The sequence below is a fragment of the Saimiri boliviensis genome, chromosome 11 (genome assembly GCF_048565385.1).
Source record: "Saimiri boliviensis isolate mSaiBol1 chromosome 11, mSaiBol1.pri, whole genome shotgun sequence".
Lineage (NCBI taxonomy): Eukaryota > Metazoa > Chordata > Mammalia > Primates > Cebidae > Saimiri > Saimiri boliviensis.
Genome location: NC_133459.1, coordinates 61,165,421 through 61,191,072, shown reverse-complemented (window position 1 = coordinate 61,191,072; position 25,652 = coordinate 61,165,421). Strand labels below are relative to the sequence as shown.

The window sequence follows — 25,652 nt, the reverse complement described above, 5'->3', positions numbered from 1 at the left end:
AAAAAAAAAAAAAAAAAAAAAAAATTCTATCCCTTTTCAGAACTGTAGTCTGGAAAATCAACTGAACAACTCAATTTACTTAAGATTAGATTTTTAAAATGGTGTCAGTAGATGTTCACCTATTTATATTAAAGTTGCCAAACAAACTCTTTGAGATAAATTTTCTCAGCTAAAATAAGCCAGATTCTAATAACACCTCTGTCATAGGTAGCTGTGTAACTTGGGCAAGTAATTTTATCCTTTTGGGCCTCATATTTCCTCATCTGTAAAAAGCCAATGGACTAGACAATCTTTAAAGTTCTTTAAAACTTTGCCATCTTTCAAAGACAGGTCATTTTTTGAGGTGATCCCAACTCTCTCTTAATCCCTTATTATGATCACCTTAGTGCCAATTGAAAAAAAATCCTTTTCTATTGCCCAAGGCAGGAATGAATATATCCTTAATCTAATATTCTGTCCTTGAATAATTGAGATGGTTGTATAATTAACTTTCTCTCAGAAAGCCAGAAAGCATAATCTTAACTTTTTTTTACTCCATCATTCTATAAGAACAAAGAAGTATGACAATTTGTCTTTACCATGCAGGTCTCTAAATAGATACCCATTCTTCATAAAGTTCATAAGAAGTCAGTACATGTTTTGCTTGTGGAAAAGACCTGAGAAGAACTGAAAGGGAGCAATAACCTGCAAGGTAATAGTTTCAAAACTTATTGGTTCTTAAGTATGTCTGACACTGAAAATGCTGACATTAAAAATACACTGTATTTCGGGGAGGTCTTCAGTGAAACCCCGTGTATATTCACCTGTACATTTCTACCTGTGATATCTCAGAAAGAAGCAATATGATGGTTCATTAATTCCATAAACAAATCCAAAATTTAGTAGTTTCAACCACTTATGGAATCAAATAGATCTAGGATTGAATCCTGAATGTATCATTTATAAACTGGATATCCTTGGGCAATTTTCTTAATCTAAGTCTCAAGTTTCTTCTCTATAAAGCACAGAGTTGTTTCTGGTATGAAAATGAAATAATGCATATAAAGTTCCTAGAATAGTGAGTGATCCACCTTCTTCCCATAGCCTCATTACTATTATCAAGTAAAAATCATTTGGTTTGAGCTTCATACCTTTTAGCTTTCTCTGCTCACTATTTACAAGGAATGAACCATCTGAAAGACAAAACAACCAGGCATAACTACTATATAGGTAACTGATCCCTGGTAAATTATAAGTTATGAGCATGAATTAAAGACAACCGTGCCTCACATGGAATAGGAGAATCCTTGATCATAAAATGGGCACCTTTGGAAGTTGTGTTAACCTGTTAAGGACGCTACTTTGGTGACCTGCTTCATGAAAATTTTCTAATAGACCAAAAAGAGGATCAGATTTTAGAAGATCCCTGTGGAGTAGTGTGTTTCAGTCTAGCATAAGAATAAAACAGAAAGAGGTTCTAGACAATTTGCCCCAGGTCAGTTCAGTGAGCAAATCAAAATTATAATTCACATTGTTTTATTTCCCTATTCATTAGTCAATTATTGATCATGCCTGTTTGCCTCCTACATTAAGAGAGAGTTTGATTAGTTGCAAGAAAACGTTAGAGAACAAGGTATATAACTTGTGCTTGCAATCTTCCTTCAGGGATTCCAGGCTGAATTTGCAATACACCAGAAGACTAAATCTTATAAGATCAATGATCAAAGCCTGCCCAAGGGTCCTGGGCAGCTAACCTATTGCTGCCCCAGATGAAGACTCAATTCTGGTTCATGTTCATGTGAACGTACTTTTAGTGTGGAAAACATTGGTTGGGGATGAGATGGTTCCATCCCCAAACTGTACCAATCCTATGCCTAATCAATCACCTCCTGTGAATTGGGTCACTTCATTAGGTCTCTACATATGCACACACAAAACCAAACCAAAAGATTCAATTCCAAAATAAAACTACTGTGGACCAATCTTGCTTTAATTGGAGAGTTAAGGAGCGATTAGGCTGATGCAAAAGTAATTGTGGCTTTTGCCACTGAAAAGTAGTAGTAAAGCTAAAGCCAATGAAGACACAAGTATGATAAGGCTTCAAAGAAGAAAAGAGAGTTGGGGAAATCTGCCAGAGAGGGAGCCAAACCATAAATGCAGAACCTGGTATTGATTACATTTAGTAGCTACCTGGTAATACATGGTGTATGACATGAATTCATATCAAAACCACTACTTTTATCTCTCTCCACTCCCATTCTTGGGGGAAGATAGCAGGAAATAGGAAGTGAGAGGAGATCGTTTATAAAAGGTGTTACCCTCAACATAACTTAGGCTGAAACGGGTATCTCGAGCCTTGTGCCAAGTTGGATATATCAAGTTTAGATAAGAGCTCTCAACAATTCTAAATCTTTACCTTCATATCGGTTAGAGACAGGGTCTCACTCTGTCGCCCAGGCTGGAATGCAGTGGTGTGATCATAGCTCATTACATTCTCGAACTCTTGGACTCAAGCAATCCTCCTGCCTCAGCTTTCCAAGTATCTGGATTATAGGCATATGCTACCACACCTGGCTTTACTTGCAGCTTTTGATGAGATTTTATGATTCTATGAGATGGTCTACCTATATGTAAGCAATGATAATAATTTTGGTGTTTCTTTGCTTTATGTGCTAACATTAAGAAAGCATTTTTTATTTTGTGGCAGTCAGGTTAACCACAACCCAGGTCTGTTTGTGGCTTAGGGAGAAGCTGACTTGAATAAGAGATGTGCCTTTGGTTTAATTTCCAGAGCATACCAAATAACTTTAATGGATCACAGAGAGCTGGACGCTAGTTCTTGAGAAGCTGATGTGTACATGTGCATAAAGTATATATTAGAAGTATATTAATACAATTCTATCTCAACAGATTTAATTCTTAAATGCTACATATACTTGTTTAATCTCCCATTTTAAAAGTAGAAAAGGTTAGATTATAACATCAGGTTAGCTCTCTTTGAAGCAGGTAATAATTAAGTTGATTCACTGTTGCAATTACTGTCAAATCCCCCTTAATTACCAAAGATTTTATAGCAGCTTCATTATACGTCTGCTGTAATGCATTGTGGCCCTAAGGAGAAGTGTTGCAGGAAATTCTGCATAGCATGGATAATTCTAACCTACAGTTACAGCTTCCAGCGAAAGCTCCTGCACTAAATTTATCTTTTTTTGACATTTCTCCCTGTTACTCAAGCAGTTAAACCGAAGTAACATTACTAAAATACCTACCTAACTTTGAAAGTTAGAATTGATTTCTCCATAGATATTAAAAACAAAAGAATGAAGAAAGGATAAATTCGCCTTCAATTATTGTTGAAAAAGGACTAAATTATGTTTAATAATGAATTTAGATTATGACATTCTAATAGATCAGAGATCTACATATCCAAATCACAAATACATCTTATATTTCTACTTCTTGGGGATATTTCTTAGATGACGAACAAGACAAAAATTATTACTAAATCCCCAACAGATAATCTTGAAGAGGATGACCAACTGCTTTTTATTTATCAATGATTTTCCAACTTATTTCTGGAAAAAATAATCATTTTTTAAACATTCATTTTTAAGTTTCCCTATCACTGCTTGTTTTCACTGGAAAAATCTTTACAAATCAGAGCCTGTAAATTAAGTGAAGTTCAAAACAGATAACTGAATGTCTCTCACAGATCCCCTTTTAACCAAGGAATTTACTCCACAGAATATATTAGATTCAGAAAGGGCCGCAATGTCAAAGACACTATTGGCAGCTGTGTTAACAGTTAAGGGCCTGGCTTTGTACAGCAATACAGTTATTAAATTTCTCCGGAGACCATGACTCATTAATCAAATATTCATACATCTCTGTAAATACACACTGAACAGAGAATACCCTCAGAGCCAAGCATCCCAATACAAGTGCTCTTTCATGTAACACTGACAAAATCCTGAGAACATGTGGTCATGTTTTGCATTTCTAATGCACTATGTACTCTTTAATACTCCATTTCCTAAAATCAGAACACAAATGATCTTACTGATGGCAAGTGTTAGATGGTTACAATTAAAATTATTCCACTATTGCTTCATACCATCTTTTTTTAAAATAAGGACAATGAACCAATTCTTCTGTTCTTTGTTTATCATCAAACAAGTAATTTTTTCCCAGACAGATGAAGAAACCCAGGGCCGTGCTCCTATTAATACAAGAATTTGTATTAGCCTGAAAACAACAAATCACTACTTAAACTGGAGAGGCCAAGTAACTTAACATATTAGCAGACATGAACTTGCTATATTTTGCAAAGTCCTCAGTCTGTTTTATACCACTGAGAGTTTTCTCCCTGTTGTACAGTAACAAAAGGTCTTTCTCTCATTTGAGCTCTATCAGAAAAAAGAAGTAAAGAGAGAGAGAAAAAAAAAAGGTCTTTCTCAATTGCAGCCTCTAGAAAATTAGGGTCTGAGGCCAGACAAAGAAGAGAAGGCTCAAAATGTCGCCTCATAAAGCTACTACTAAGAGCAGGTTCCCCACCTGAGGGTGGGCAGGAATACTATGCCAAAAGAAGAGAGAAAAGGAGCATCTTATGTAAATTTCCCATCTGTGTAAGAGTTTCTGAAAAGATAGGAACTTGATTCTCAATGCCACTAAAATATAAGCAAATTTTTGTCAAGGCCACCTCATCTCCTCACCTCCTCCAGCCTACCACCCAGACTGTTTCTTTAACTCATTTTCCAAAATTCTTTCCAAAACTATGCAAAAGACACCCCTTCCACAGTCTCCCTTCTTTCATCCCCATCGGGCTCAGTCCTCACATGCCATTTTCTCTAGCCTCTTCCTCTTGGTCTTTTGGAACATCTAATTCAATATGATGTAGGGAAAACTGGAGGACGCTTTGGAATCAGGAGAGGTTTAAATCTCAGATCTCCAGATTGCCAACTGTGCTAACTTGGCATATTAATGCATCAGACCCTCAATTTCTTCATCTGTAAAATGGCATAAGCACCCAATAAATGTCAGTTGTTGCCATTGGCAATCATTAATCCTCTATCTCTTAACATTGACTCAGACTTTCATTTTCCTAAACTTAGCCAGAAAGGAGACTTCTCCTTCCATTTAAATCCCTCTGATTCAGGTAGTTTTGCATTCCCACTTCCAGATGCCAATTATCACTTCACACTCTCTTCTGCAGATGCTTACACCATCTATTTCACTCAGCATGCTCCAACTCCATATTTCAGCCTTGAAATTCTGTTTTTCCTATCATTCTCACAACATTCTACCATTCTATTTCCCAAACTTCCTCACTTTACATCATTTGGGAGTCTGGTAAAGTCTAGTGTCTCCTTCTCATAAAAATGCTTTTAAATGTAAATTAAAATGTGCATAACTAAGTGGAATGGTTATTAAAGTTTTTTAAATTTGTAATTATAGTAATATATTTGCTTCTCTGCTTCTCTGTCAACACACTAAAAAATCCTAGCAGTAAAACCTACCAAAATTTCAAAGCAGTGTAAATACTTCAAGATACCTATATTAACTGTAATATAAAAGTATCTATAATTTCTATGAGTGGTAATGTTCTAGCCACTGCTAACACTGTTACACTTTGTTGTCTATATTCTTAATGAAAGGAAATACTATATTTCAGTTAGATGTTAGTAAAAATAAAGATGTAAATGTTTTCCAACCCAAGCTCATGAAACTCTAAATTCTATTCATGGGTTCATCAGGTTAAGAACCCCTGCATTAAATGACCTACTTTCTCTGCCCCATCTAAATTCACTATTTGCATAAATCACTAAATATATGCATAGAATCTATAGAATTATATCTAGGTAAAACAGAATCTAAGAATAGGGCTTGACAAATCACATTCCAATTTTAAATCTTCATATTTTAAAGTGTTAAAACTAAACCCCTGATCTTCTGATTTCTACAACCTTTGTTTTTTCCTTCATAGCACTTCTTCCTGTGTCTCTCCTAGGCATCCACTTAAGTGTGTATTTCAGCCTGACCATTACTGCCCTCAGTCATCTGCAGAATGTTTAGCATCGCCCCCTTACTAAATAACAGCAGTACTCCCTAGCCAGTTAACCAAAACCAGTCACATGCACCTTAACTGTGCCCTGTGGGGATGGCCCCTGCCCCAAACCCACTTTTGTTTAGAAAACAGTACTAGGGACCCTGTCTTTCAGTTTTTATGTTGTTTCTTATTAGTTCAGATACTTACCTTATCGCTGCCTGTATATAAATCAGACTTTTAGAATTCATCCAAAATGCCACCTCCTCCAGGAAGACTTGCCTAACCCCCATAACCTTATGTGAGCTGTCTTCTTTTAAAACCAAGTAACATTTTATTTTGTAGAACTTCTATTATAAACATTCTCTTTATCGATCATGTATCACAGTTTTTTTGTTTGTATATTCCCCATCCTTAAGTAAATTTCTAAGCTCCCTGATGGCAGCGTCACTTTTTTTAAAAATCTCAATGTATTCTGTATTGCTTCACAGACATTCAATATAAGCATGGAATTGGGTTTTTGTTTTATTTTTCCTAATTCTTGCATTCCAATGCCAGTTCAAAAAAAAAAAAAAAAAAGGAATTTTAAAGTCTTTTCAAATCTTAAGACTGGCATGAATAAAATCTTGACAACACTTTTAAAGGCTAACACTTATTGAGTACTTACTGTGTGCCAGGCATTTTTCTAATACGTAAATATTTCAAGTTGTTTCCTCCCTTAATCCTCACAACAGCCCTCTGCTGCTACTATACTACGATAGTTACTGTTATCCCCATTTTATAGATGTTAAGTACTTGCTCAAGGCCATATTGCTGGTAAGTGCTCAAGTCACAATTTCAGCTGAGCTAGTCTGACTCTACAACTTAACCAATTCATTATGTCTTCCCCATTGTATAACACTGGAGTTTGACCAAAAAAATTAAGTATCTGTTTTCCCCCAAATATAAAGATTCATATTTTTTTCCAAACTAGTAGTATTGGGTGAATATGTAAAACCTTACTTTTGAAGCACTTGTTCTGGATGATGCTATGGTGTAATGTAAGCTACTATAATTGTTATGTTATTATACAACATGACTGTAGTTCGAAGAACTATATTTTGCATGTTTTACTTTCTAAACATCTATCTTCAGCATTTGGGACCAATTTTATACTATGCAAAATTTCAATAACACCTTATGTTTTAAAAATAAAGATTGGGCCATGTGAAGTGGCTCATGCCTATAGTCCCAGCACTTTGGGAGGCTGAGGCAGGTGGATCACTTGAGGTCAGGAGTTCAAAATCAGGCTGGCCAACATGGTAAAACCCTATCTCTACTAAAAATACAAAAATTAGCTGGGTGTGGTAGTGCACGCCTGTAATCCCAGCTACTTGGGAGGCTGAGGTGAGAGAATCACGTAATCCTGAGGTGCAGAGGTTGCAGTGAGACGAGATGGTGCCACTGCACTCCAGCCTGGGCAATAGAGCGAAACTCTGTCTAAACAAATAAACAAAAGAGAAATGAACACTGAAAGAAATGAGAAAAAAATTTGCAGAAATTGCCATGCTGATCCTAAAATTCATATGAAAATACAAGGGTTCCAGAATGCACAATGCAATGTTGAAAAAGAACAGTGTTAAAAAACTCACACCTCCCAATTTCAGAATTTATTACAAAGCCACAGTAATCAAGACAGCGTCAGACTGTCATAAGGCTAGATAAATGAAATATATCTGAGAGTCTAGAAATAAACCCTTATATTTATGGTCAATTGATTTTCAGCAAGAGTGCCAACACTAATAGGAAAAAGAGTAGTCTTTTCAACAAATGGGGCTTGGACAAGTGGACATTACATGCAAAAGAATAAATATGAACACATACCTCAGACCATATACAAAAATCAACTCAAAATGGAATTTAAAAAAAAAAACAAAAACCTAGGCCAGGCTTGGTGGCTCATGCCTATAATCCCAGCACTTTGGGAGGCCAAGGTGGGCAGATCACCTGAGGTCGGGAGTTGGGGACCAGCCTGACCAACATGGAGAAACCCTGTCTCTACTAAAAATACCAAATTAGCCACGCATGGCAGCACATGCCTGTAATCCCAGCTACTCGGGAGGCTGAGGCAGGAGAATTGCTTGAACCTGGGAGGCAGAGGTTGCGGCGAGATGAGATCATGCCATTGTACTCCAGCCTAGGCAACAAGAGCAAAACTCTGTCTCAAAATAAAAACATGTGCCAGGCGTGGTGGCACATGCCTGTAATCCCAGCTACTCCTAAGGCTGAGGCAGGAGAATCACTTGACCCTGGGAGGTAGAAGTTGCAGTGAGTCAAGATCACGCTACTGCACTCCAGCCTGAGCAACAGAGCGAGACTCTGTCTCAAAACAAAACAAAACAAAACATAAATGTAAGAGCCAAAACTATAAAATTCAGGTATAGATCTTCATGACCTGGAATTAATCCATGGTTTCTCAAATATGACACCAAAAGCATAAGTAATTTAAAAAAACACAAATTAGACTTTATCAAAATTAAAATTTCAGTAGTTCATAGGATGCCATCAACAAAGTAAAAAGATGGCTGGCCATGGTGGTTCACACCTGTAAACCCAGCATTTGGGGAGGCTGAAGTGAACAGATCACTTGAGGCCAGAAGTTCGAGACCAGCCTGACTAACATGGAGAAATCCCATCTTACTAAAAATACAAATATCAGCTGGCATGGTGGTGCACACCTGTAATGCCGCTACTTGGGAGGCTGAGGCATGAGAATCACTTGAACCCAGGAGGTGAAGGTCACAGTGAGCTGAGATGATGCCACTGCACTCTAGCCTGGGCAACAGAGTGACACTCTGCCTCAAAAAAAAAAAAAAAAAAAAAAGGTAAAAAGACAACCTACAGAACAAGAGAAAATGCTTGTAAATCATATATCTGATAAAGTACTTGTATGGTGAATACGGAAATAACTCCTACACTCAATAATATAAACATAAATAACCCAACTTTAAAACGAGTAAAGATTTTAAATATACATTTCTCCAAAGAAGATATAAAAGTGGTCAATAAGAATATGGAAAGATACTCAACATTATTAGCCATTAGGAAAATGTAAATCAAAACCACAATAAGGTACGACTTCACACAAACTTTGCTGGTTTAAATTAAAAAGGTAGACAAGTTGCAGATGCAGAGATGCAGATCTCTGTGAAAACCCTCATGGGCAAGACCATCACCCTTGAGGTCGAGTCCAATGACACCACTGAGAACGTCAAAGCCAAAATTCAAGAGAAGGAGGGTATCCAACCTGACCAGCAGCGTCTGATATTTGCCGGCAAATCGCTGGAGGATGGCCGCACTCTCTCAGACTACAACACCCAGAAAGAGGTCACCCTACACCTGGTGCTGCACCTGCGAGGTGGCATTATTGAGCCTTCCCTCTGCCAGTTCACCCAGAAATACAACTGCAACAAGATGATCTGCCACCAAATGCTGTGCTTGCCTGCACCCCCGTTCCGTCAACTGCCCCAAGAAGTGTGGCCACACCAACAACCTGAGCCCCAAGAAGAAGGTCAAATAGGCCTCTTCCTTCCTTGAAGGGCAGCCTCCTGCCTAGGCCCCATGGTCCTGGAGCCTCAATAAAGTGTCCCTTTGGTTGACTGGAAAAAAAAAAAAGGTAGACAGTAACAAGGATTAGGGAGAAAGTGGAAAAGCCAGAACCCTCATACATTGCTGCTAGGAGTGTAAAATGGTGAACCATTTTGGGAAACAGTTTAGGAGTTCCTCACATAGCTAAAAATAGTTATCACTATGACCAGCAACTCTACTCCTGGGCAAATATCCATTAGAAATGAAAATATACAACCACACAAAATCATGTACATGAATGTTCTGAACAGCATTATTCATAGCAGCTAAAGAGTAGAAAAAAATCGAAATGTCCATCCATTAATGAATAAAGAAAATGTGGTATACCCATCTCAGAATATTATTGTCATAAAAAAGTAATGAAGTGCTAACAAATACATGCAACAATATGGAAGAACCTTGAAAAAAATTATGGCACCTTACTATAATACACAAAAGGCCATATAGTGGCCTTTTCATTTAGATGAAACGTCCAGATTAGGCAAATCCATACAGGCAGAAAGTAGATTAGTGGTTGCTAGAGCTGAGGGTGGAAAAAAGAGGGGTGGAAATAGAAAGCAAGAGTGGGTACAGGGTTTCTTTTTAGGGTAATTAAAATGTTCTGGAAATTGGTAATGATGATCATTGCACAATTCTGTGAATATATTAAAAACCACGAAATTGTGGTTTTTAAAGTTATTTTACTTTAAAAGGGTGAAGTGTCTAATATGTGAATTACATCTCAATAAAACTATTATTCTAAAAAAGAAAACCACAAGGTATCACTTCACACACTCAGTAGAATGGCTATAACAAAAAGACAGAAAACAGACCTATGGAGACATTAGACATATATAATGTGACACTGAACCATCTTAAACATTATAAAATTTGGACTTTTTGACAAAGATGCACTCTGAGCTCTGAGCTGATGCTGCCTGCCAGTTAATATCACAATCTTTGCAGATTAGGTAATTGTTGGATTTTATATTTCATTCCCTCTTATTTTGCAGGAAAACAGAAAATCACAGTGCTAAAACTAGTGTTAAGAAATGTAGACCTCATAAATTTAACTAATGTAAAGATAGAAATAATCATTGGCCTCAGTGAAATGCTCAGTCAACTGTACATTCTACTATAAGTCAACTTTAAGTCAGTCAATTGCATGTTCTACTACAAAAGAACAAAAATAAAAAACATCAGTGAGATACCAGAAGTGTATTGTCAAGACTACGAAAAGCCTATATGATTAAAAACAATTTTATGTTTTAAATATTTTAATAATATTTTTAACTCTCTGGGTAAGAATCTTCCTTAAAACATTGTTTTAAAACATTTATTGTTCAGTTCCTTCATATTCAACTGTCTCAAGCATTTATGGGAACATATTACATACAAAACCAAGAGTGTCTCTCCAGGTATAGACACGGGCTAGTGGCCATAAAACTGGCCAAGCATAGGAAGTCAGGTCTAGGAGACAATCACAAGTCACAGGAAAGACCAACATGCAAGCCAGAGGCATAAAACAGTCAGTACATAGATCCAAATATGAAAGACTGAGTAAGTGGTGGCCGTCTTCATTAATAGTTATAAAAATAGGATTCAAAATTCAGCCTATTGAACATGCTTAAAGAGTAACAAGAATATGAACCTAAGGTAGAAGGGAGTTTAGAAAAATGAAAGTAATATACTGGAATATCATGTAAGTATGGGTTGATCATTTCCATATGATATCTATTTGAAGTATTTTAGAAATAATTTAAATAACCAGACAGTTGACCATGAACTCTCCTGACATGTTCCATTATGCAATCATCTAAGTCCCAGAACTCATGTTGTCTCATTAATCCCAGATCTAATTCCCCATCTTAGATTCATTAGCTATACTTCAATACAAGTAAACTGAACAGTGTGGCATAAATAGCAAGCAGTATGTAAATATTAGGAACTGAAATGCTACATTGCACAATTCCAGGAAGTACCATTCATATAACATATACTAAAAATAGTGCTCCGTGGAGTTCTGCAACATGGTAGCCCATATCCACTGTCCCTTATCAGTATTTACATTCTTCTACTGCCTACATTTAATCTGAAATCATCCCAACCCACAACACTTTTCAATGCATGTATTTTTATCTGTGTCAGTTTGCTATGGTGTATTTGCCTAGACACTCAAAACTTGCTGTCATTCTCTCATCCTTTTGTTGTAACTTCTACTGGATTTCAACTTTCGTTTACCTCTCCTGCTTATAAAACAACTTCTTATAAAACCCTTGAATTCTCTATTTTTATGTATATTATCTTAGTATAAAAATAAATAGGTATTGTATTTATAAAGAATTTTAAAATAATTTAAATGAAAGATAATTCTGAGAAGAACACTTTTTTATCATTCACTCTTGGATGACAATTTTGGAAGACTGTTTCTACATTTATGGAAGAACTGGCTAGAGAGAGCGTAGCATAGTAAAAGAGTAATCTTCCCTTCTAATAACATGGATTCTCCACATTTAGCATATTTTTCTTATCATTGTGAGAGAATAAGTGAAATTTTATAACTGTAGTTGTGAACGTTTTGGGCCATTGCTTGCCACCAATAACGTTGAGGACTGTAAAAAAGAAAGGAGAGGAAAATGCTAACTCAAAAATGTGTCTGCAATACCAACTCTAAATACAATATTTTTCAAAGTTTATAGGCAAGGAAAAAGTCTTTAAATAACCATGAAAGCCACACAAAAATGCTTAAGATTTTAAAACTGACTTAAGATTCAAACTATAAAATGGTATAAAATTTATATTTTAGAATCAATAGGATGTTTCCAATTTTCCTGGCCTGATGTTTCACCTTGTCAGTTCTGTATCTGAGTACTCAGTATGAAGACTCAAATGAATAACACTATTGAATGGTGGTTGACTGACAATACTGAGGCTATGATAAATATCACATGATAAATATTTACTCACCTAAAGATTTTTGGGGGAAGACATTTGCTCTTCTTTTTACAGAAAATCATCCCTTATCCTTTCCAAGAATTGCCTCTATCATATATTCGGAATATCTTGCTCCTATTTCACCATGATTTTAAATCCTGTTTCCTACTCATAACTGTTCAAGTAACAATTCATGTAGTGATTTCATATTTTTAAGTTGTCATTATCTGTCCTTCCTCCTGTTTCTTGACTTTAGAAAATCCTTTATTGTTTTTCATGATTATGTAAGAACATATAGCTGAAAAGACAATGTCAAATGCAAGCTATTAAAGGTGATCTGTGACAAACCATGAAAATGAAACTTCTTCCTAGTAGAAACTGAAGAGAAAAAAAAAAGAATAAAGTGTTTCCTAATATTGAATAATAAAAGGGAACTAGAGGTCTCTAAAAAAATAGAGATTCTTATATAAAATTAGATCGATTATATAGCTAAGTCATTTTTGCTGTTAATTCTTCTAAAAACTGATGCAATTAACATATATATTTAGATATGTTTGCCCTTGGACAATGTTAAATCCTAAACCCTCTGAAGTTGTCTTCTCACTAATACAGATTTAATGAGGTTGGTTTAATGTAAAAACAGAAATATGAATACCTCAAGGAATACTTCTGGATATACTTACACTGTAAAGGATCTTTTCATTCACTCATTCAGCAAATTATGACTCTTAACAATTGCCTGCTGGTGGCTAACACATTGACAAAAGGGGATTCAAAGTGTCAAAATCTTATGAAGAAAAGAGAAAAGAAATCTTCACCATCAAAAAGTCATAGCAAGAATTTAAAAAATTCATTTCTGAAATGTTAATGGTAAAATCCAGGATCTTAATATTGAGGTGCAAATGGAGGATTCTCCTACCATAATTCTAACAGAACACTTATCTTAGAATCTTGTCCTTTTTGACTTTCCTTTATTCCAGGCTGAAAGAGATCATCCATAAGCTTTATTGACTGAGTTTACCAGCTGTCAGAACTTGAAATGAAATCTGTGTTCACAACAAAGTCTGAAACCAGAATATATAATACGATTATTCTAAATCTAATGATATACTTTTGTTGCTGCCTTCACAATAAAAGATTAGCGTAACCTTTGGCTGGTCTTTGGCTGAAGGTGAATTAGCAGGCGACATAAATTGACCCTCTCTCAATTATCATGCATGCAATTCATTCACTCACATGTTAGTCAATAGTTTCATGTGTGCATATTATGCTAACAATTTCTGATTCCAAACATTTATTCCTAGTCATAAGGATGACTGTATTATAAGATCTGTCTGTAAAATATACTAAGTTTTTTCCATACAATTCAATGTAAAGGAAGTTTCTGCCTTCTCTGACATTTTGCCCAGGTGTAATTTTGTCTCATTCCAAAAATCTACCTAAAATGATCCCTAAATATGTTGAGGAAACAACAGTGCTATTCTGTAACTCTTAAGCTTTTATATTAGTTCTTGCAAGAACATTTACAACTGGTTCAGATCCACTTGAAGGTGTATGGGTGCTCTCATTGGATGTGTTTACTGTAAAATCCTGTGAATAACGCAGCTATGTAGGAACAGTAAATTGCAATAGCTTAGATCAAAGGACTGCAGTGTAGAAAATCTGGTATACCCACTGGCTTCTTGTTCCTACATTGCTTTGACATTCTAGGAAAATTAGTATTGGACTTAATTTGTCCTAACTGTATGCAGACTAAAGAAAATTTTTAGATTTCAGACTTTGAATTAATAAGTCATCCTCACTGAGAAATGTCAAACCTGATTTTTCTCATCAGGCATATAAAACAATCTGCCCACCCTCTCTTTCAGCTTTACATGCAGCTCTAAACAAATAGGCATTCTGATGGAAGAGATCAATGACTTCAGATGATACACAATTTTATGTCTTTATAAGTCATGTTTCTACACTGAAACATAAAAGCTCCATTAAAAAAATTAGTATTTTGCTTTCAGAGCAATATTATATGCATTTATTATAAATAAACAGAATTCACTTCAGACACTGATTTTCAAATGAAAGGATTAAAATAATCCCAACATTAAAACCAAAACAAAAGCATTTTATCTTCTCACATCTTTATTATGTATTTTATAATCCTACCTCCATAATCACTCTTGTACTTTTAGATCACAAATTTGCCTTTAAGTAACACATAATACACTTAAGGCAGATTTGTCTTACAGGTGGCCTCAGCTTCTAAACACCACTACACTGCTTTATATAAATAACAAAAATCACATAGAAGAGAATCTAGTGACATCTTTCTTGGTACTTTAGATTTAAAAACTGTATAATAAGTTGAGTTTCCATAAAATTTCACCCTTGAGATAGGAAACAAACAATACTACTATTTTATAGTTACCTTTATCTGATTTGATTGGATGCAGTTATCATAGTATTAATAACATAACCTTTAAGTTTGTGGGAGAAATCCAATATTCACTCTTCATCAAAGGTTCAACAGCAAGCATGAGGAGCCATTATAAAACCATATTGCTAAGTATTACTTTAACTCATAATTCTGCTTATATAAATGTATGCATATCACAGTTAACAAATACTATTTAATTATCAAGACATATGCAAAAGTATTATCTGATTATATTCATAGCAGGCAGCTAGACGGCATTAAAGTTTCCTTCTCTGATCTTCTGATCATTAGCACAAACTGAGAATTTTGAAACTATTTGGTGATCCCAGTCTTTGGAGGAGGATTAGTATCACAAAACCTCCATGAGAACAATGGGCTCAGGTAGAAGACTTTGAAGACTAAAACGCTTACAGTTAAGGTAGAGTTATCATTAGTAGATATTAGGGAAATAGGAATGCAACCAGAATCACTCAATTGATTTATTAGAAAGAAAGATTAATTAAATCATTTCTCTTTTAGAAAAATATCTTTAAAATTTTATATTTTCAAATGTTCTTTTTTTAAAGAACATATAAAATTGAGATATTTGTGAAAATAAACGTTTCGAATATACTTTTCCCCTTTCAATGGAATTGTTCTCATCAAGCACAAATGTCTTTAAAGCAAGACAAACTCTTCTGTGCTAAATCTTTTTAATCGTTTCTTTTCATCCTCTGAAAAAAGGTCTTCTTCATTGGTTGTAGTTGATGTGAAATCATAGTCTCTGGAATGACCATTTACAAAAGTAAACAAGGGATATTTCTCCTTAGAAGAAAATTTCAGCATCTGTAACAGAAAGTATAGAAGAATCCCTTATTGGATGCAATACTGCACACTAAGACCACACGACAAATCTAACGTTTTAGCCCTGAACCTCTCCTGTTAGCTTCTTTCATTTACATTCACCTAGTGCTATTCCTTTACCTGTTCTGGCTAAAAGACAAAAAATGATTAGCATTGTATTATTTATTTATAGGTAAATGTATGCTTCTTCATTAGGACTAAATCATCAAAAATTAAGTATATTTTCACTCTCACCTCCTAGTTCCCCAAAATTTTCTGATCACATTAGTTTGAAGAAATACTAGAGAGTTAAGTTGTAATTTATATTCTTTAGGTAGTAACAGACAATGAAACAGATGGTACCACTGATTATGGTAAAATATTGTAAAAGAGTGTTTGGTAATCTAAGCACTAAACCAGAAGGTCCATTCTGACCTCTGTTCTGTACCTTACCTCGATGTGACCTTGGACAAGTCACTCTACCTGAGTAACATCTATAAAACAAGGCAATCACTGCTTGGCCTTTTGGCTAAGATCAAGTGTATAAAAACAGAGGAAAAGAAATCCAATTTCTCCACCTCAGAGAATTAAGGAGATCAAAAGCAATAATACGAAGTTATTTTTTAAAAAATAACTTTGGTATTTTCAAAGATTCTATTTTTAAACATATTTTAAATAAACGATTTCTACAATAATCTAGTCAACATGAAAAATAGTTTTATCACACCGTAATAAGCCACATTTTATATATTACCTTCTAAAGTTGCGTTACATACAAAAAAAAGCAATACCTAGAATTCTGTGAGGATACCCACAACCTTTATAGCTCATCAATTTGGATTCACAAGTATAATATAAACAATTTTAAATCTTTCCGTTAAACAAGTTCTATTTAAAAATTTAAATGATTTTCATTAAAAACTGAATTAAACATCTTGAATAAAGCATTTTTTAACAAAAATAAATTTTCAGTAGGTAATCAGGACCACAGGGATTTCAAAAGCTACTATGCAATTTTCAGAGAATGCTAAAAAGAATACAATTATTTATATACATCATAATCACTGTCAATTAAATGTAATTTGTTTTTAAAAGATAATTTCAGAGGTAAAACTACATTATCCCAAATGTCAACATTCAACTGAAGGATCATCAAATTCTTATATATTTTATATATTACATTTATAGATTCTCTTGAAACATGGCCAGATAGGTAGGCCTAGCAGATGATACAAAATTAAAAATATTTCAATGAGACAGCTATATAAAATATATTTTTAATTGAATGAAAGTGAACCATTCAAAAACAATCAAGTATTAACAAATCAGATCCAACAGTTCATATTGTGCTTATTTATACATTGCTGAAATTTATTTTACTTATATCATACAAAAAAAGGAAGAGAGAAGAGCAAAAATGTGTAAAATGAAAAACAAGAGGCAGAGAGTACTGGCATCTGATTAATCATCTTTCACCTCCAGCCAATAGCTGGAATATAGTCCAAAAATTGTTGTCATTTTAATATTCATTTAATGTCACTTGTAAAAGTCCAGTATCTAACGGGCAGGTATCCACACATCATTTTCAGATCCACACAGCAGAGTTAACATTATCATCTCTTTATCCTTTCTTTCAAGATTAAGAAAGAAGGGTGGGGGCCCTGGAGTTTGGCCCTGGGGCTGCCCTCAAAAAAAAAAAAAAAAGTTATTTGAGTTTATTAGTATAGGACTGAGTTGCTCATCAAAGTTAAGATTCAAATCTGTGCCCCAGGTGGAAAAAAAATGGCAGTAAGGAAGTCACTACCCTTTAATTTAAAAATGCAGGCGGGGCGCGGTGGCTCACACCTGGAATCCCAGCACTTTGGGAGGCTGAGGTGGGTAAATCATGAGGTCAAGAGATCAAAACCATCTTGCCAACGTGGTAAAACCCCGTCTCTACTAAAAAATACAAAAATTAGCTGGGCATGGTGGCACACGCCTGTAATACCAGCTACTTGGGATTATGAGCCAGGAGAATCGCTTGAACTCGAGAGGCGGAGGCTGCAGTGAACCGAGATTGCACCACTGCACTCCAGCCTGGCAACAGAGTGAGACTCTGTCTCAAAAAGAAAAAAAAAAAAAAACAACCAGCATCTACTTTTTGCAAATCTTCTTGCAATATAAGGTCTCCTTATGCACAACATTTATTGATTCAGGCCTGGAGAATTATTTTCCAAACTTTCCTGAGTTTCTTTAAAATATTTTGAAAGATTATCAAATTAATAACATATTAAAAATTTACCCAAATGAGTTGAAAATTTATGTCCACATAAAATCCTGCACATGGATGTTTGTAATAGCAGCTTTAGTCATAATTTTATTCTGAAAACATTAAAATGTGAAAAGTTTAGTGTTCTTTTTTATATTACAAGAATGGCTACATTGTCAAAACCTTAAAAGTCCTTCCATAATGGATGATATAAAATCTAAATTTAAAAATCCAATTTAAGCCATCCATGTGACATGGAAATATTATATAAAATACAAGTCAATCTTAATTATTTAACAACTTAGAAAAATGTTTATTGTATAATCCTAAAAGAAAAAACAAGATATAAAGCTATAAAATTTAGTTTCAATTATGTTAAAATAATTTCAAATATGTATTTTGAAAAGACTAGAAGGAAATATAACAAAATATTAAGTTATCTCTGAATGAAACAGTGATTGTGTGTGTGTGTGTGTGTGTGTGTGTGTGTTTGTGTATACGTATACACATACATATACACACACACTTCTGTTTTCCAAGCTGCTTTATTTTTTGAAACAGACTCTTGCTCTGTCGCCCAGGCTGGAGTGCAGTGGCATGATCACGGCTCACTGCAGCCTCGACCTCCTGGACTCAAACGATCCTTCCACTTCAGGCTCCCGAGTAGTTGGGACTACAGGTATGTGCTATCACACCTGGCTAATTTTTGTACTTTTTATGCATATGGGGTCTCACTATGTTGCCCAGGCTGGTCTCAAACTCCTGAGTTCAAGTGATCATCCCACCTCTGCCTCCTAAAGTGTTGGGATTACCGGCATGAGCCACCACGACCAGCCTATTTTTCAAACTTTCTAACATGTAATTCTTCTATTACGTAGTAGGAGAAAACTATTATTTTTTTTTATGATAACTGAATTAACCATCTTATAGTTGTTTTTTAAAAGGGAATTCAGTGGTTTTCTCAACAACTTTAGAACTGGCAATTCTAAACTCTGCTCTATTGTAATAACATAGCTAAAGCTACACTGAAGCTGCTTTATTATCTAAAAGGCAAATCACAGATTTCAGAAGATCAAATATTTTATCACACCTTTCCTATGGACTGAGTTGACAGGTTTCAGAATTTACAAAGGCAAAAGCTGGAGGACAGAAGTTACGCAATTTATACCGTAATAAAGCTAGTACTTGGTAGGACAGAAATAGAACCAGGAGATGACCTCTTCTTCTCAAGCCAAAACCTTTTCCATTAGTCCCTGCCACCATATATGTAGAATTATACCCAGTACAGGGCAGTCTATACCTATACAGCATATATTCACCACACTAGAGCTACATCCTATGTCCGGGTTAAGTTCTAAGGTCAGCCCACATTGCAAAATCAAGCACTGTCAAAAATCACCTGTAACAGAATTGTTTAAAGGGTGATATGTATAATCTTGTGTACGCAACCCTGTTCAGTAATATGTATAAATGTAAAATACATAGTAACGCAAATAACACAGTCATGTGCCACCTAATAACATTCAATCAACAAAGGACCACATACAATAGTGGTCCTATAAGATAATAATGGAGCTGAAAAATTCCTATCACCTAGTGTTGCCACAGCTGTCATAATGTCATTCCACAATGCATCATTCACAAGTTTATAATGATGCTGGTGTAAACAAACTGATTGTATGGCAGATAAAATTATGTACAGTACATATTTGATAACAAATGACTTATTGATTTAAGTATCTACTGTACAATACTTACTATTATTTTATAGTGTACTCATTTTACTTATCAAAAAAAAGAAATTACCTGTAAAACAGCCTCAAGCAGGTGCTCCAGGAGGCACTGCAGAAGATAGCACTGTTATCTTAGGAAATGACAGCTCCATGTGTGTTACTATCCCTGAAGACCTTCCAGTGGGACAAGATGTGGGGGTAGAATATAGTAGTATTGATGATCCTGACCCTAGGTAGGCCTAACTAATATGTATGTTTGTGTCTTCATTTTCAACCAAAAAGCTTAAAAAGGAAAAAAAATAAAACTTTTAAAAATAGAAAAAAATCAGCCAGGCACAGTGGCTCAAGCCTGTAATCCCAGCACTTTGGGAGGCCGAGGCGGGTGGATCACAAGGTCAAGAGATCGAGACCATCCTAGTCAACATGGTGAAACCCCGTCTCTACTAAAAATACAAAAAAATTAGCTGGGCATGGTGGTGCGTGCCTGTAATCCCAGCTACTCAGGAGGCTGAGTCAGGAGAATTGCCTGAACCCAGGAGGCGGAGGTTGCGGGGTGAGCCGAGATCACGCCATTGCAGTCCAGCCTGGGTAACAAGAGCGAAACTCCATCTCAAAAAAAAAAAAAAAGAAAAAAGAAAAAAATCTTATAGAATAAGGATAGAAAGAAAATAATCTTTGTAGAGCTTTACAATATGTTTGTGTTTTAAGCTAAGGGCTTACAAAACAGTCAAAAAGCTAAAAATAATTTAAAAGTTTATAAAGTTAAAAAGTTAACGACTGGGCGTGGTGGCTCATGCCTATAATCCCAGCACTTTAGGAGGCAAAGGCAGGCGGATCACGAGGTCAGGAAATCAAGACCATCCTGGCTTACACGGTGAAGCCCCGTCTCTACTAAAAATACAAAAAATTAGCCAGTTCTGGTGGCACACACCTGTAGTCCCAGCTACTGGGGAGGCTAAAGTTGGAGAATCACTTGAACCTGGGAGACGGAGGTTGCAGTGAGCCAAGATTGCGCCACTGCACTCCAGCCTGGGTAACAGAGTAAGACTCTGTCGCAAAAAAAAAAAAAAAAAAAGTTACAGGAAGATAAGATAAGATCAATTTATTACTGAAGAAATATATTTTCTTATAAATTGAGTGTAGCCTAAGTGTACAGTGTTTATAAAGTCTACCGTAGTGCACGGTAGTGTCCTAGGCCTTCACATTCACTCACCATAGACTCACTGATTCACCCAGAGCAGCCTCCAGCCCTGCAGGTGCCATTCATGGCAAACTCCCTACACAGGTACATGATTTTTTATTCTTTATGCCATCTTTTTATAGTATCTTTTCTATGTCTAGATACGTTTAGAGACACAAACACTTACCATTGTGTTATAGCTGCCTACAGTATTCAGTACAGTAACATGCTGTACAGGTTTGTAGCCTAGGAGCAACAGGCTATACAGGTTGAATATTCCTTACTTGAAATGCTTAGGAACAGAAGTGTTTCCATTTTGGATTTTTTTCAGATTTTGAAATATTTGCATTATATATACTTACTGGTTCAGCATCTCTAAGGTGAAAATCCAAAAATCCAAAATCTGAAATCCTAAATGTTCCAAACAGCATTTCCTTTCAGTGTCATGTCAGCTCTCAAAATGTTTTGAATTTTGAAGCATTTCAGATTTCAGATTTTCAGATTAGGGATACTCAACCTGTCCATACAGCCTAGATGTATAGTAGGCTACATCATTCCAGGTTTGTGCAAGTGTATTCAGTTATGTTCACACAACAACGAAATCACCTAGCAACACATTTCTCAGAATGTATCCCCATCATTAAGCAATGTATGACTGTATATAATAAAGAGTATACATGGAAAAATGTATTCCTGTTTTTTATTACAAGAGCTCATATAGTTGAACTAAACTAAGTGTGCAAATGATGTTAACTATCCTATTTCCTCACTATGTAATCTTAAATCCCTGTAAACCAACTTTTACCCCTCACTGTACTTAAAAACTCTCTTAAAAAGTATTTTCTTCTAGCCCTCAAATAAAAAGGCCTGTTATTAGTTCCTATTATCTTATATCTATGCAATCAACACTGCTGAGTATTTCTTTCTTAAAACACCATTTCCCTGATTTCTGCGACATTTTGCTTTCCTGTTTCTCCTATTTTCTGAACAATTTCTTCTCTCCTCCTTCATTGACTCTACTTAGTTCTGCATCCCAAAATGCACACAAAAATCAACCGTTCCTTTATCTTTTCTCTACATTCACTTCTTCTATATTCTCTTTCTTAATTTATCTACTATCAGTCTCAATGATTTCTGTGCTAGGCTTTATTGTCATCCATGTTTTTGCAGATGGGAGAACTGAAATACTGAGGGATTAGGTGACTCGTATAAGGTCACACAACTAGCAAGTGACAGTCAGGATCTGAGCATAGGCAGTTTGGTTCTGCTGTAACTACCACCACCTCCAACAGTAGTCAGTGGAGGCATGATTACAACATCAACTTAAATTGATCATTCCAAAATAAAATTTCCATTTCTTGCTCCCAAAAGCAGCTCTCTTCCAGACTTCTCCATTTCTATCAATAGCAACATCATTTACATTAGTCAGGAATGATTTTGTTGCAAGTGACAAAGAAACAAAAAATAGAGAACAACAACTAACAATGATTTCAAATAATACGAACTGTTTTCACCAGTCTGACATTGCTAGCTTTGATTAATCAGTGTCAGATGCACAGCTTCTGTAATTCTCTTGGCCTTTCTCTCTGAATGAAATAGGACTGTTGAAACCCCAAGTTTTTCATTTAAATTTAGGGCAGGGGCAGATGGATACAAGAGGAGTGACAGCAATGCATCTACCTCCCATGACAGCAGGAGAGCAAAAGCGTTCCCAGAAACTTCCAGCACGCGCCCACTTACATTTCACTTACACCAAACTTTCTTTTTTTTTTTTTTTTTGAGACGGAGTTTTGCTCTTGTTACCCAGGCTGGAGTGCAATGGCGCGATCTCAGCTCACCGCAACCTCCGCCTCCTGGGTTCAGGCAATTCTCCTGACTCAGCCTCCTGAGTAGCTGGGATTACAGGCACGCGCCACTATGCCCAGCTAATTTTTTGTATTTTTAGTAGAGACGGGGTTTCACCATGTTGACCAGGATGGTCTAAATCTCTCGACCTCGTGATCCACCCACCTCGGCCTCCCAAAGTGCTGAGATTACAAGCTTGAGCCACCGCGCCCGGCCCACACCAAACTTTCTAAATAAATAGGAGACTAGCAAAATGAGTATTTGGTGGGTACTGTCACTGCAAACAAAACCAGGATTCTTTAGCAAAAAAGAAACAGGGATAAGTATTGAACCGACAACCAACGGTGTTTGTAGACGATTCAGACATGAGAACCACAATAAAAATAAAACAGGCTCATGTGCTAAGGAAGGACTGGAAGGTTTCTTTAGGACGTGCGGTCAGAAAAGGCCAAGCTGCAACCCGAATAACCAGCACTCCCCAACCTTTCAGTTACAAGGAACCGATTTCATGGAAGACAATTTCTTCACAGACTGGGGGATGGGGATGGATTCAGGATGATTCAAGTGCATCACATTTACTGTGTACTTAATTTATATTATTACATTGCAATATTTAATGAAATAGTTGTATGACTCACCATAACGTATTATCAGTGGGTGCCCTGAGCTTGTTTTCCTACAACTAGAACTGTCCCATCTGGGGGTGATGGGAGACAGCGACAGATCATCAAGCATTAGATTCTCATAAGGAGCACGAAACCTAGATCCCTTGCACACGTAGCTCACAACAAGGTTCACGCTCCTATGAGATGCTAATGCCACTGCTGATCTGACAGGAGGCAGAGCTCAGGCGGTAATGCCAGTGATGGGGAGTGGCTCTAAATACAGAGGAAGCTTCACTCCCTAACCCACTGCTCACTTTCCGCGTGTGGCCTGGTTCCTAAAGGCCACAGACTGGTACCAGTCACAGGAGTTGAGGACCCCTGTGAATGACAATGAGGAGCCAGACCTAAAAGTTCTGGGAGAAGAGCACTCTAGGCAGAAAAATCAGTGAGTGCAAAGGCCCAAGGATGCCAGCACACTTGGCATGTGCAAAGAACAGAAAGCAAGCCAGCGTGGCTTGCAGGTAGAGGAAAACAGTAAGGGTGGTATACAACAGCCAGATCACTCAGGCCCTATAAGCCAAATTAACACGCGATTTAGGTTTCACTGTTCCCTTAAACTCATAAACATCCTACCACAGATTTCCCACAACATTTGACCTTGGTGGTTCAGCTCAGGATGTTTCTATCATCTAGTCACCCTTCATACTTCTTGTCTGTACCAAATTCTATCAGTCCTTAAAGTTTCAGCCCAAGTTCCACTGACAACTATCTTACTCTACAGTGATTATTCCCTTCTCCAAAGTCCTATACCTTTGTCTAGTATAATGTAAGGATTATAAACATGGACTGTGGAGCTAGGTAGTAACAGTACAAAACTTGGCTGATACTTATTAACTGTGTAACCCTGGGCAAATCACTATACCTGACTGTCTCATTTTCCTTTGCTGTAAAATGTCAGTAATGATAGTACCTATCTTACAGAGTTGTTGTATAGATTAAATCAGCTAATATATGTAAAGTACTTAGAAGATTGCCTGCATCTAATGTATTGGCTTTATCATTATTGCACTAACATAATATTAGTCTCCTGGCATTTATCAAATACATTATTGTACAGTCATTTATCTTTAACGTCCAATTCATGTCTCCCCAACTAAACCATAAGCTGCTGAAGATTTTAAATGAAGTCAGAGTTTCTATCATTAGATCCCAGAAGCAAAAAAAGACCCATGAAATTTTAAAAGTCCTTCAGATTTCAAGTGGAAAACACAGAACTAGAAGAAGGACCTTTAGGTGAACATAAGCCTGGAACACTAAAATGATTTCAAAAAGACCTCTTCCAAAATAGTGATGGGCATGGGAAACTGTATCACTGAAGAAAATGAGGATAATTGTCCTAGAAGGGGAAGCAAACCTATTTTCTTACTCTGTAAGACTACAGAGTAAAAGTTACATACAGGCTGATTTCAACTCACTATAAGAAGAGATTTTTTAACAATAAGGATCTGTCTAAAAATTGAAAATATTTCCAGGAAAAGTCATTAGCTCACTATAACCTGAAATAAAGATTAGATACTCAACTGTCTGGAACATGGATTGATGTATCACCATTTATTAGTTGTGCCCTTTGTGAACACTGTTAAACCTTTCTAAATGTAAGATTCCTTATTTGTAAAATGGAAGAGAAAAGTACCTATCTGAGAAGGTTTGGTTGGTTAAATGAGATACTATACCATAGGTAAGGACTCGACAAATGTTAACTTTGGATTGAAGAACTTCTAAGATCTCAGGGATTCAATGGCTATAACATAAATTTTGTTTTGTAGCTAGAAGACAACTGGCCACATGTAAATTTCTCCCCTGTGTTGATACGCATTCCATAATCAAACAATTCATTCCCTAGTACATTTTCATCTGCGATTTTTTGTCCTCAAACACCAGCACTACTAGCTAATAAGTTTAGCAATGAACAGGTAATGGATTATCCTTGAATTAACAAATGATTATTTGATAATAATCATTAAATTGAGAAAAAATGAAAAAAATAAGAATAAAAGGGGGTATGAGATACAATAAAAAATAGTCTATATCACACCATTTACAAGACAGTAGAGCAGAGGAAACACAACCTAAGTTTGTGAGTTAGGAAGGAGATGTGTTGGTGGGATATCCATGAAAAGTAAGCAAATTCATCTTGCAGAATTTGGAGAGCAACAATATATAAAG

At 36.0% G+C, this 25,652-nt stretch overlaps 1 protein-coding gene and 1 pseudogene across 7 annotated transcripts in view; one reads left to right on the top strand and one right to left on the bottom strand.

Moving 5' to 3' along the window:
• ATG4C (autophagy related 4C cysteine peptidase) overlaps positions 1–25,652 on the bottom strand; it is a 156,248-nt gene that overhangs the window by 52,802 nt on the left and 77,794 nt on the right. The window contains exon 11 of one of the 7 annotated variants that reach the window (XM_010348208.2): positions 14,681–15,818. The exons of the other annotated variants lie outside the window; for them this stretch is intronic. Coding sequence (XP_010346510.1) covers positions 15,651–15,818 — 168 coding nt within the window. The 3' untranslated portion in view covers positions 14,681–15,650. Of the gene's footprint in view, positions 1–14,680; positions 15,819–25,652 lie in introns of those variants that run through there. 7 annotated transcript variants of the gene reach the window in all.
• LOC101036906 (ubiquitin-ribosomal protein eL40 fusion protein-like) lies at positions 9,194–9,581 on the top strand (annotated as a pseudogene).